At 42.9% G+C, this 14356-nt stretch overlaps 1 protein-coding gene across 1 annotated transcript in view; it reads left to right on the top strand.

Annotated features, from left to right (window-relative positions):
- grik3 (glutamate ionotropic receptor kainate type subunit 3) overlaps positions 1-13067 on the top strand; it is a 145240-nt gene extending 132173 nt beyond the window's left edge. Inside the window, 5 exon segments of the mRNA XM_061674081.1 lie at positions 2802-3019; positions 9839-10064; positions 11508-11617; positions 11619-11759; positions 12785-13067. Coding sequence (XP_061530065.1) covers positions 2802-3019; positions 9839-10064; positions 11508-11617; positions 11619-11759; positions 12785-12988 — 899 coding nt within the window. The 3' untranslated portion in view covers positions 12989-13067.
- The last annotated feature ends 1289 nt before the right edge of the window (positions 13068-14356 follow it).

The following is a 14356-nucleotide window of genomic DNA, read 5'->3' as shown; positions in this document are numbered from 1 at the left end:
TACCCTGCAGATGAGCAAAATTCCACTGATTAGCTGTTGTAAGACTTGCCAGTTGATAACAATTGAACTCATCTATAGCTACGTGGCAACTTGTTTGTGCAGTCACAATTGAGAGAGTGCGGTGAGAGGTGTGTGCAACTCCCAATAGGTCAGTACAATCAATAGCAAAAGGTAGCATAGTAGGAATTAAGTGGATTTGTGCTGGCTTTTCGGGCATACCATTGTGAGTTCTATTTCGTTTTATGCTGTTTTTCTTAGTTTTCAAAGCATGTAACTATTCCATCTTAGTGTTTATTGACATAGATACGTACATTGTTCATATTTTTTTAAGAAACCGGGGATCCTATAGTTCAAAATTTGACATGATAGAGAAAAACTGAGACCCTTTTTGGATTCCGCACCCAAAAATTGGTTAAAAAGAGCTGTCAGAAATTGTGTTCCCCAGTGTTATCTATAATTTTAATTTTCTTCACCCAAAAACACTGTCTGCAACTCTTTCAACACGCAACATGAAAAATCTCAAATCCTAAGAATGTTTTTTTCAACTAAATTGTTGCAAAAATATACATCTTGGCGGCACGGTGGACGACTAGTTAGAGCGTCAGCCTCACAGTTCTGAGGACCCGGGTTCAATCCCCAGCCCCGTCTGTGTGGAGTTTGCATGTTCTCCCCGTCCCTGCGTGGGTTTTCTCCGGGCACTCCGGTTTCCTCCCACATCCCAAAAACATGCATTAATTGGAGAGTCTAAATTACCCGTAGGTGTGACTGTGAGTGCGAATTTGTTTGTTTGTGCCCTGCGATTGGCTGGCAACCAGTTCAGGGTGTACCCTGCCTCCTGCCCGATGATAGCTGGGATAGGCTCCAGCACGCCCGCGACCCTTGTGAGGAAAAGCGGCTCAGAAAATGGATGAATGGATGGATATACATCTTTGTATGTATTTAAAGATGATCTGTGAGTAAAGAAAGTTTACGAGTGCTGCTAAAACTACAAAGAGTGAAAAAATAGCTAATTTAGTTGATTTGGCATAAGCTAAAACCAAAGTATAATACTGCTACATAAAGACAATTTAAGATGGGATTAAAACCGCTTTCCACAAATATTTATCTGAGAAAGGCAACATTTGATTCGCTGGTGTTACTTAACGTTAGCTTATCTGTGCTTAACACCTGTGTTAGTAGTTAGTAACGTACTTGTTGTTAGTAACGTACTTGTTGTTTTATCCAGTGCTTGTCCTTATTATCACAATCGTGAAGTTAAACTATCAGTTCTGGTCTTGCCGGAAAATCCAGAGTCTGGCTAGTCCAAGACCGAGACAAGACCAAGTCTTTTGGGAGTCGAGACCGAGACAAGACAAAGACCTTCAAAATAGTGTTACAACAATACAAAGCACGCTTTAGGTATCACAGCTTGTTTTTATAAAATGTAGCTTTTGGACACAGTAGATAACAAACTTGCTTTCTACAGGCATTACTGTGAGGGCAGCACTCATAGCATATTGCATATACTGAAACAGTTCCTCTTGGAAAAACAAACATATTGATGTTTTTTATAACCCTGCCACCACATGACAGATCCACTTTTTGCATTTGTTCCAGAGTTCCAATGCACCTCTAAACACTCTGTATACCTTCCCCCCGTTGCTGACAGCAGCTTTTTACGGCGTGGAATTTAATCCTGTCGCTTCTTGCGGTTTTCAGCACAACCGCGCAAAGGCACGCGTTTCATCACTCCCTGCAGTCACAGTGAATTAAGGGATGACAGCGTCTGTCCCTTGTTTGTAACCACATCGAGCCTCTGTCAAGTCACAAAGGACGAATGCAATCAAATTTGGTGGAAGAGGTTAAAGAGCGGAGCACTCCGCCCACCTCCTTCACTTTCCATCCCTCCCACCCCCACCCCACCTACATGGGCTTGTTACTCTTCAGAATTGCTGTCATAAATCTTCACGGGAAAGTAACACAGTGTACACAGACCGCAAGGGTATTTTAAAGGTTGTCAGAGATGAGATATAAAGTAACTTTAGCATCAGTCAGTGGGCCATTGGTGAGGGTGAATTGGTCTGTGGGGGAGATACTTGGGTTTACGGTCCAATGACGATATACTGTACACAGTACTGTAATCCTGGAATACTACTCATGGAAGAACATAGAATGATACCTGAATAAATGGTCCGGGTTTTATTTGACATATGGTATTTTGTATCTAATGTTTTCACAGATCAGTCCAAAAATAACTGACATAAAATTTACTGAAGAATAGTAAGGGCTGGACTTAAATTCGTTTTGTATTATTGTCCTCATGAGAGTCACGGGTGAGTTGGAGCCAATCTCGGCTAACTTTGGCCGAGAGGACTGGCAGCCAGTCAATCGCAGGGCACATATCGACAAACCAATCATTCATGCTCAAATTAACACCTATAGACCATTTAGCTTATTTTTTTCCTTATCCAATCCACTCATTAGAATCACTAATTAATTGCACACAATGTTCAAGAACCCAGCGTATAGACTTAAGGTGTCAATGATGCTCACTTACTGTATTGACTGTCACTGAGTTTTACAGGTTTTCTGAGAACTGCATAAAGACTTTTATATTTCTGGTGTAAATCTCTAAGTGTGATAAAGTTATACAACCCGGATCTGCTTGCTCTGTTGCAAAATGTTTCCCTCTTATTCGTTTTACTTGTAACACTGCAAAATTATTTCCACCGACTAATTAACGAACATGGGGGTGATTGTCCTTGGTCAGGTAAATATTTTTAAAGATGAAAAGGCTCGAACAGCATCTGGCTTGTGCACAGGCTCAGAACTGATGCCCAAGGCCCTGTCGACCAGGATCATTGGTGGAATCTGGTGGTTCTTCACGCTCATCATCATATCGTCCTACACGGCCAACCTGGCGGCGTTCCTCACCGTGGAGAGGATGGACTCCCCCATGGATTCTGCCGACGACATCGCCAAGCAGACCAAGATCGAGTATGGCGTGGTCCGTGATGGTGCCACCATGACTTTCCTTAAGGTAAGCTACAAATGATGGTCATATTAACCGTGTCGTACTATATAAACCAATCAATTTGTTTCAGTATAAGATCTTAACTACCATTGTAAACACACAAAACACAGAATCCAGCATAAAGCACTGTTTTACAAACTGGGGTCCCCTGAGCCATAGCTTGGGGTTCCGCAAAATAAGTTGCGATAAATGATTATACCATATCATATATCATATAAGTGAAAGGGACTAGATATAGTCGGACTCGCCTCCTCGCACAGCTTGGGCTCTGGTACCAGTCCTCTAGAGAGGGGTTGGACTCTCTTTCACTCTGGAGTTACCCACGGTGAGAGGCGCCAAGCAGGTGTGGGTTTACTTATTGCTCCCCGGCTTGCCGCCTGTATGTTGGGGTTTACCCCGGTGGACGAGAGGGTAGCCTCCCTCCGCCTTCGGGTGGGGGGACGGGTCCTGACTGTTGTTTGTGCCTATGCACCAAACAGCAGTTCAGAGTATCCACCCTTTTGGGAGTCCTTGGAGCGGGTGCTGGAGAGTGTTCCCGCTGGGAACTCCATCGTTCTGCTGGGGGACTTCAATGCTCACGTGGGCAATGACAGTGAAACCTGGAAGGGAGTGATTGGGAGGAACGCCCCCCCCCCGAACAGAACCCGAGCGGTGTTCTGTTATTGGACCTCTGTGAAATCACAGATTGTCCATAACATCACAGATTGTCCATAACATCACGGATTGTCCATAACGAACACCATGTTCAAGCACAAGGGTGTCCACACGTGCAGTTGGCACCAGGACACCCGAGGTCGCAGTTCGATGATCGACTTTGTGGTCGTGTCATTGGACTTGCGGCTGCATGTCTTGGACACTCGGGTGAAGAGAGGGGCGGAGCTGTCAACTGATCACCACTTGGTGATGAGTTGGCTCCGATGGTTGGGGAAGATGCCGGTCCGACGTGGCAGGCCCAAACGTATTGTGAGGGTCTGCTGGGAACGTCTGGCGGAATCCCCTGTCAGAAGGAGTTTCAACTCCCACCTCCGACAGAACTTTGCTCATGTTCCGGGAGAGGCGGGGGACATCGAGTCCGAGTGGACCATGTTCCGCGCCTGCATTGCTGAGGCGGCCGACCGGAGCTGTGGCCGTAAGGGGGTTGGTGCCTGTCGTGGTGGCAATCCCCGAACCCGTTGGTGTTCACCAACAGTGAGGGATGCCGTCAAGCTGAAGAAGGAGTCCTATCGGGCCTTTTTGGCCTGTGGGACTCCTGAGGTAGCTGATGGGTACCGGCTGGTCAAGCGGAATGCAGCTTTGGTGGTCACTGAAGCAAAAACTCGGGCATGGGAGGAGTTCGGTAAGGCCATGGAGAAAAACTTCAGGATGGGTTCGAGAAAATTCTGGTCCACCATCCGGCGTCTCAGGAGGGGGAAACAGTGCACCATCAACACTGTGTATTGTGTGGATGGGGTGCTGCTGACCTCGACTCGGGACGTTGTGAGCCGGTGGGGAGAATACTTCAAAGACCTCCTCAATTCCACCGACACGCCTTCCCATGAGGGAGCAGAGTCTGGGTTCTCTGAGGCAGGCTCTCCTATCTCTGGGGTTGAGGTCAACGAGGTGGTTAAAAATCTCCTCGGTGGCAAGGCCCCAGGGGTGGATGAGATTCGCCCGGAGTTCCTCAAGGCTCTGGATGTTGTAGGGCTGTCCTGATTACCACGCCTCTGCAACATCGCGTGGACAATGGGGACAGTGCCTCTGGATTGGCTAACTGGGGTGGTGGTCCCCCTTTTTAAGAAGGGGGACCGGAGGGTGTGTTCCAACTACAGGGGGATCACACTGCTCAGCCTCCCTGGTAAGGACTATTCAGAGGTGCTGGAGAGGAGGGTCCGTCGGGAAGTCGAATCGCAGATTCAGGAGGAGCAGTGTGGTTTTCGTCCTGGCCGGGGAACAGTGGACCAGCTCTACACCCTCGGCAGGGTCCTCGAGGGTGCATGGGAGTTCGCCCAACCAGTCTACATGTGTTTTGTGGACTTGGAGAAGGTGTTCGACCGTGTCCCTTGGGGAGTCCTGTGGGGTGTGCTTCGGGAATAAGGGGTACCGAACCCCCCTGATATGGGCTGTTCGGTCCCTGTACGACCGGAGTCAGAGTTTGGTCCGCATATCGGACTCGTTTCCGGTGAGGGTTGGACTGCGCCAAGGCTGCCCTTTGTCACCGATTCTGTTCATAACTTTTATGGACAGAATTTCTAGGCGCAGCCGAGGCATAGAGGGGGTCCGGTTTGGTGGCCTCACTATTGCATCTCTGCTTTTTGCAGATGATGTGGTTCTGTTGGCTTCATCAAGCCGTGACCTCCAACTCTCACTGGAGCAGTTCGCAGTTTAGTGTGAAGTGGCTGGGATGAGAATCGGCACATCCAAATCTGAGACCATGGTCCTCGGATAAGCAGTAGAAAATGGATGGATGTTGTATAAGTGATCATTTGAAAAGGTAAACACTTGCAAAGAGAGAAGTGTTGCATATTGATATTTCGTTTGCTTCCTCCTTTGTTAAATAATTTTTTATCATTTTTGGGAAGAAAACATTCATGATTTGACGTAGATGAATAGCATTAATTATTCATAAGACGCAATCAAAGATAATTGAAACAAATGTGTTATTTCAGAGGTGTCTTTTCCAGAATAAAAGGCATGATATTATGAGAATGACATTTTGTGAAAATAACTTGTTAAAATATGACTTTCTTCACTGCTTAAACTTTGACTTTCATATTACAGTATAATACTATGACTTTATCTTGGACTACAACAACTATTGTTTTTTTTTTTTTTTTTTTTTGACAAATGCATCATTGTTCCCGTCAAGTATTTGTTGTGGTTTTTCCTTAAAAATACACTATATGACGTTGCTCTCATATAATTAGTGTTTTTTTTTTTTTTTTTTTTTTAACCTATGAATTTCTTATAGTAACATTTTGACCTTTCACCCCTTTGTCGTGGAAAATAGCAATTGTATTTATTTTTGAGGATGACACTTTTAAACATAGACATCAAGTTTTTAAAAAATATTTTTCTTCATCTTTTTTGGTTCATTTGTTTTCAAACATTTTTATGCCAAGTACCACCTAAAATAATATTTGGCTCTCCAAGTAACACCATCGAAGGATCAACAAAATTTTATTCACAAAATGTATATTTTAATATTAATGAAAGTCACTGTAACATTATGCATAGTTTGAATTTCAAACTGTGCTTAAATATAGTAAAATCAAAAATTACTTCAATAATCATTGAATTACTGTAAAATATGTTTCAGATAAAAGTTACATAAAAACTGTAAATAAACCTAATCAACCTAAATACATGTAAAAACAAACGTAACTGTATCGTACTTAAAACATTTAAAAACAACTGAACTATACTTGGGCAGTGATTCTTTCCACACTGTCACACATGTTGACAATCACTGCTTGAGGGCCTTTGTCTGTCATTTGAGTTTTTCAGTGGTATTTCACAGTCCTCACCAATTTTTTGTTGGATCACAGTATGAAAGCAAGACCACTGTTGATTTTAAAAGGCAGCCGTGGAATAAGATAGCGTGCTTGTCACCTGAGTGTAAGGTCCCCATTGCCAAGCGTTCTTCGAGCTTTCAGGGATGATTGCCAAAGTCACTTTACTGCAAACTTGCTTCATCTATGCCAAGTTTGTCTTTCTAACCTCTCGAACGAACGCGTCCCATTAAAAACTCATTAAACTTTGCGCCTCAGCTGCCACTTGGCATCGCTCACCGTATCTCCAAACTGTCACTTTTATATCCAAATATCAACATTCTTGTTTGACGCAAAAAGGAGGGCTCCTTAAAACACCCATCTCTCGAAATTTGAGATGGCTCTCAGTCTTTAAGATGACAATTATCCGGGATTAGACACGGCATAAATGTGACCCCCGTACAAAACGCTGTGAAATATAACAGGACTGCAGCTTGGCAGGATGCGAGACTAATGGAGTGGCTGCTTATTGCTGCTCAAGTAGCACTTATGAGGATAAACGTGTGCGCTGCTTCAGTGCAATGTCCCCTATAATCCTCTCACAAAGCGAATAGAATCGTGTCCATTGGTGGCTTTACAGGATAAGGAACGAGATGGCGGTCAGGCTCCAAAAATACACTCAACACAATCTTATGCTTGGAGGGAAAAAGAGGGACTTCAACCGAGACTCGTCGGCAGTCTATCACAGGACACAGGCAACCATTCACATACAGTGGTGCAAAAAAGTATTTTGTCAGCCTCCAATTTTGCAAGTTCTCCGACTTACAGGCCTCTCTCATCTTTTTAAGTGGGAGAACTTGCACAATTGGTGGCTGACGAAATACTTTTTTGCCCCACTCACCGTCACGAGGTGGTAACTGAACTACATTGAGGTCAGGCGAGTGAAACACTACACCACGGATGTCAAACGCACGACCCGCGGACCAGAACCGGCCCAGCAGGAAGGTCCGATTTGGCCTGCGAGGATAGACAACTGATTAACTGCCACCTTTCAATAAAAGTAACTTTTGTTGCCTTTTTTTTTTTTTTTTTTTTTTTTTGGGTCCACTGGGGGCTGCACTGATGGCCACTTAAGTGATGTTCTGAAATTGGAAATAAATATGACATCTGATATTGATGCATTTATAAAGATGCAAAATTTCAGGAGCAAAGTAAGCCTACTTCATATAAATATTTTGCCACCTTTGCACTTTGAAGAATACAGTTCTGTTAAAATGAATACCTACTGTAGAAATGTTTTAAGACACTGAATATTGCAAATTGTCAACAATTTTTGCTCAAAAGAGGTTGGTTTGGTGGAACCCTTTTTTTATTTTTTTTTCATGCACAGCCGCAACATGTACTGTATTTTTCTGTACTTTATACATTTGCCACCCTCTTTCTGAAAAGTTCACACTTTAGTTTGTATGGTGTGATGATTCAGTTGAGTTTGTCTAGACTTCAAGATGGATGTGGAAATTTAAAATGATTCCTAGATCTCAAGTTATTTTACAAAGGGTACATATATAGATCGACTGTGATCTTTAGGTTGCACATGTGTCAATGAAAACACTGGCTCATAATACTGTTGACCACAGTTCTGAGGTTGCGGCTTCGAATCTGGCCCCGCCTGTGTGGACTTTGCATATTCTCCCCGTGCCTGCGTAGGTTTTCTCCCGGGTAATCCGGTTTCCTCCTACATACCAAAAACATGCATGGTAGGTTGATTGAAGACTCTAAATTGCCCGTAGATGTGAATGTGAGTGTGAATAGTTGTTTGTTTATATGTGCCCTGCAATTGGCTGGCAACTAGTTCAGGGTGTACCCCGCCTCTTGCCCAGAGTCAGCTGGGCTAGGCTCCAGCACGCCCGCGACCCTAGTGAGGAGAAGCGGTAGATGAAGATTGCACTTATTTTTGTAAGACATTTCAGATTGCTCTAATGATTTCCAAAAAGATAATAATCAACAAATGTGTATATTTTCCAAATGTGCTGATTATTTGCACCAAAGCAATGGGAATATTTTATAATTGATGCTATTTACATCTTATTAGGCCACAGATATACCGATTTGTGATCAAATTGGCCTGAATGTGGTTAAAATGAGTTTGACACCACTGCACTCCACTGCCAGCTAGCTAGGATCCATTACATTTCGTTAAAAATATCCAAATAAATAAAAGGGTCAAGGAATTTATTTTCTGTTAATTCCATTTATCCCAGTCCCAAAATGCACTGTTAGCACTATCCAGCACACAATACAAACCGCAACTTCCTATATGGCCATTCACCCCTATAAACTCCCCTAGACTCTATATTGTCAGTTTCATAAATATTCCATTCATGGTACCTTAGTTTGGGAGCAGTGTTCGGAGTAACTAATTACTATGAGAATACGTAATTGAATTACAAAACATGTAATTTTAATCAATAACATTACTGAAAATGTGTAATTAGATTATAGTTCCTCCGGAAATTTCCATGAATACAATTTTGGTTACACTTAAAATATAGCTGCAAAAGCATAGATTTTGTATTTATTTATTTATTTAATATCTTCCATCTATCTTATATCTATTATTTTTGTCCAAATATGACCTTGAAGCGCCACTTCGTGGTGCAAATATTTAGTTTGTCTGAGATATTGAAAAGGTTAGACTCATAGTACACTTTTGAAAACATAAAAGAACGCTAACTTTTGAACCGTCTTGTCTAAATAATTTTGGACTTTTTATGGATCATTCACTTATTTGGGTTGTCATATGAAGCGCTATTGTCTAAATTGACCAACATGGTATGGTATGGTATGGTGCTTTTCCAGATGCTGTACACATATAATTCAACAATGTTTAGTTATCAGTTTATTATTTGTGTAAAGAACAAAATAATGATTTATGGTTTTGATCCACTTTTCTTGAGGAAACATCCAAGGGTAGTAAGGGTTTGAACGACTTTGGACTTTTTGTAGTCAACCCTCACGTGATGACAGTCAAGTGGACATTGATTCATCGATTACACAATTGACATTTCCTCAGTTGTCATGTCGCTGTTTAACACCAATTCACGTAACACAACTGTCGGGTTGCTACTTGCTACAGTACTTTTTTTTTTATTTTTTTTTTACCCCTTTTAATTTTCTCTACTGAGCGTCTTTCCAGTCATCTTTGTAAAGGCAGAATTTTGGATACAGCTCATAGGTTACAAGCTGTTCTGCTCATAAAAAAGACATTAAGCATCTGTGTTCATTAAAAAAAACCATGTATGTATATTTTTCCTAACGTGTTGCCTCACTTGGTTGTCATCATTTCTGCTTGTATCAGAAATCAAAGGTTTCCACTTTTGAGAAGATGTGGGCCTTCATGAGCAGCAAGCCGAGCACGTCGCTGGTCAAGTCCCTCGAGGACGGCATCCAGCGGGTGCTGAAGTCCGACTACGCCCTCATTATGGAGTCCACCACCATCGATTACATCACCAGACACAACTGCAACCTTACGCAGATGGGGGGCCTGATCGACAGCAAAGGCTACGGAATCGGCACTCCCCTCGGTAAGACCCGCAAATGACCAGAAAAAAACAGTATGTCCAGTTACTAGTTTTAAGCAAGAAAAACATGATATCGAAACATACTATAAGCAACTGTTATCAGACAGATTTAGCACCAAATCTATCTTTAAGTTATTGCTATAGCTTGTATGTTTTAAAATGGTGAAGCGGACTCTTTGCGAGAGCGCACACATACTGCACAGTATATGTTTGTTTCTTTTCTACAATGACTTACAGGTTGTTGTATGGCCATGAATCTCCTGTTTTTGTGTTGGTTAGCAAAGTAACGGTCCTCGGTTGAGAACAGGGGCGAGTGCAAAAGAAAATTTGGTGGATGACCCAGAATAGGGCCAACCTCGCCACTAACAGAAAATAATAATAATAACAATAATAATAATAATAATGTTGGGTGGGCTTGAGCGTGCCGTAGCCTATCACTAACCTACGCAAATGCAGTAGTAAAGTCATAATTACAGTAAATATTTGTACAGTATGAAAAACACTACCACGGCATAAGTATAGAGCTATCAAGTGAAAAATAGTACGGCGATAACTGAGTGTGTCTTTTTGTGATAATGTTCAGAGCCTCAAAATGGACATGAAGCCAGGACCCCTGTAAATGTTTCCACAATGTCATCGAAGCATTACATCAACATTGTTTACATTTGTATCAGTGTAATGCAAGGGCTAGTGGCTAATTTAACCAACCTTTATTGACTTATCCAAGATTCTCTGCACTCGGTTTATTAAAAAAAAAAAAAAGAAACGACGACGCATCCTAAGCAATTGTGTTTGCTTGTGTTTATCATGTCCTCTAATTTTGTTACATTACATGGAGTATTTGGACGAAGTCAAAATGAGTTAAAATTGTACATACTTGGGGTCCTCGGTTTACGACGATCCCGACGTGATGTATTGAGGTTCCAAACGACGTGCAATTAACTAGTTTGTGCAGGAGTAGGAATATGTGGTCACGTGGCATAAGAAGCCACGCTCAGTTACTGCCGTACTTAACTGTTTTTCTTCTGATTGTTTTGTATATATGACCTACAATTGTTTTTCACCCAAATATTGAGTGTAATTATGCCTTTACTAGTGTGTTAGTGTAGGTAAGTGACAAACTACACCACGCTCCCCGTAGTAATTGAACTTGACATAAACCCATGTACATGATTTTCATTGGACAGTGGCAATGCAAAAAATATGAAAATTATGAAATGCAATTCTATGTAAGTCTTTCCTTTTTGAGAATAATGAACAGTTTCTTCGCTGCATGAGCCCCTTTTTTAGCCACCGCATATTTACGGAGCTCATTATCACACAATCCAGCTGGCATTCCATGCAAAGAGATTTCAAAGCGGCCTTTTGTGTGTGTGTCTGTGTGTGTGTGTGTGTGTGTGTGTGTGTGTGTGCATGTGCGTGTGTTTGTGTGTGTGTGGCTTCCAGGCTCGCCATACAGGGACAAAATCTCCATAGCCATCCTGAACATCATGGAGGACGGACGCCTACACATGCTGAAGGAGAAGTGGTGGAGTGGGAGCAGCTGCTTGGACGACTGAGCGTCGAGAGACGGGCGCCATGGGGATCCAGAACCTGGGCGGCATATTCATCGTACTGGCATCTGGCCTGGTGCTGTCGGTCTTTGTGGCCATCGCCGAGTTTGTCTACAAGCTGAGGAAGACGGCGGAGAGGGAGCAGGTATGTGTCCTCATCAAGCCTGCGCAGAAAAAAGAAGACTGTTTGGTAGAACAGTTCATTTGCACCACTTCATTTAAGCAAAGGCTGTTTTGTTGTAATACTGAAGCGCACATGGCTAAAAGCGGCGGGCTTGTCACAGCTTTTAGTTCAAACATCATATAAAAGGCTTTGCATGCCCCCGGCTAATCTAATTCCTGCTTGACCACAATATTTACTTATTTTAATAGGCATGAATGCAAATTGGAGCAAAGAGAATTAATCCATTACTCGATGCCGCAGATGACCCCTTTACTGTTGTAAGGCACTCATTTGAGTTTAAGCTAAATGGGCTGCATGCTCGAGTACACAATTTGTTCGCAGCAGCACTAATGACTTGGGGTGTCACTTGACACATACTCGCACACACACGCTGCAGACGCTATGCACTTTTTATACACATTATCTGCATGCTGCATATTGATGATCCACATGCAGGCATGCGAGACATGCATACTGACCCACACAAACACATTGTTCTGACACTTGTCTTTTGTTCTTTCTTTTCTTTCTTTCTTTTTTTCTTCATTTATTTTTACAGTGCATCATCAAACTTCACCGCCATGATACTCCTAGACGCAATGAGAAAAATTCAAATTCTTCGTAACCCGTCTGTCTAGCATAATTAGTTCAAATTTGGTAGGAATGGGGAAAAAAAAAAACTCTCTCACTTTTTTGTGGGTCTACTCATGATAGACACGCCTACCAAATTTCATGTTGCTAAGTGAAATGGTCCTCTCAGGGTGGAATTTTTAAAAGTTCATGTTGGTGATCTCGGAGTAAAAAACATGCTGTAAACACATTGTAAGCAGTATGCACATGCAAGATGCATGACACAGACACATGCTAGGCACAACATGAATGTGACATTTGAATGCATTCTGTGGACACTCTGTGCTGTCAGAACAAATTAAAGCTAAGGCCTTTACCCGCCCGTCCCTTCCTCCTCTTTCGCCTCCCCCTCGCGCTCCTCCTCCCTTTTTGCCCAGAGGTCTTTGTGCAGCGCCATGGTGGACGAGATCAGACTGTCGTTCACCTGCGAGAGGCGGGTGAAACACAAGCCGCAGCCCCCGGCCGCGGCGGCAGTTGTGAAGACGGATGCGGTGATCAACATGCACGCTTACAACGACCGCCGTCTCCCCGGAAAGGACAACCTGAGCTGCAGCGCTGGGATGACCCCCGTGTTCCCGTAAGTCTGCGCTCTCCGCAGGTCAAGAGCCTCCTGAGCAATGTGTCAGGGGCGCTGCCCGAGACCAGAGACAACAGCATCGACGGGATCCTCCGGTTCGCCATGAACCACAGCGACATGGGGACGCTTACCAAACACGGACAATTCAAAATGGCGGCATCAGCCACGCAGGTATGACAACGCAGATCTGAAAAAAAGACATTGTGTTGAAGAAAGTATCTTTCATTCTGTTCCTCGGAGAAGAAGTCATCGGGCCGACGGTTACGTGCGCCACACAAATACACAAGTAAAGATACAACAAATCAGCTGAAAGACTGGACTGGAAAAAAAGAAGGCAATAAATAACAATTCTGGTCATTGTAATGTTACCTCAAAGAGACTGTGTTGCATATCGAACCACAGGATGGAAAAATGTTTCCTCCCGTAGACGCAGTTAAAAACACACATTTTGAGGTTGTCTAATTTACGTAAGCAATTAAAATACCGGTGCAAGATAAAGCCGCCTTTGTCCCTGTGTCATTACGGGATTTCCATATATTTAAGCCCAAGTAGGCCTCACGCAAGCATGACTTTGTACACAAGTGGACTGTTCATCTCTTAAAGGAAAAAAAAAAAAAGTTCCTTGCCAAAGATGTGACCCTTCAACAGACGACCAGCGCGCAATCTCGAGTTCAATGTCAATGGATTGTTAACTTGCAGTGGCTGGAAACTGATCGAATGGAAAATTGTCTGACGACCTGAAACGGTTGGATTTACACTGCAGGTTCAAGTGTCCAATGTCAAGTTAATGCCTGTTTCATTTGGGAAAAATTATTTGAGATACAAGCATCTTGAGTTGAGTGTGGTCACTGAACGAATTAAACACGTATCTCAAGGCAGCACTTTATTTGATTGTCTACTCTTTCGCAGTAGTTTAGATTAATGTTTATTTGTGTAGTTTGGACAGACACGGGTGTGAGTATACATCACCGATGTGTGTATTTCACTGACGTCAAGCTGGCATCGATATCCAATCTGCACGCCTGCGCTGCACTCGCATTGGTATAATATGTTTTCATGCGTTTTGTTGTTGTTGTTTTTAATGCTGCCATGACACACATCCTAATTGTACCACTTGGGAGCATTAAAAAAAAACGTAGCTGAGTCACTTGAACCATGCAGTGTGAATCCAGTTTAAAAATTCTCTTTTACTTTTTGAGCTAAACTCTCGATAGGATCAAAATCCTATCAATCTGTCACAGAAAGGAAAAAAATGGGACTATTAATACAAAAGAGAGGCGTTTGTTATATAGCCATCAAACTGGACTATGGAGACAACGCCCGACTGCAGAACTCACTCGAGATCGGCGTAACAATGAATGAAACAATCGTG

Source organism: Phycodurus eques, chromosome 4 (assembly GCF_024500275.1).
Source record: "Phycodurus eques isolate BA_2022a chromosome 4, UOR_Pequ_1.1, whole genome shotgun sequence".
Lineage (NCBI taxonomy): Eukaryota > Metazoa > Chordata > Actinopteri > Syngnathiformes > Syngnathidae > Phycodurus > Phycodurus eques.
The sequence above is the reverse complement of the archived record's forward strand: the minus strand, read 5'-3'. Positions and strand labels throughout refer to the sequence as shown.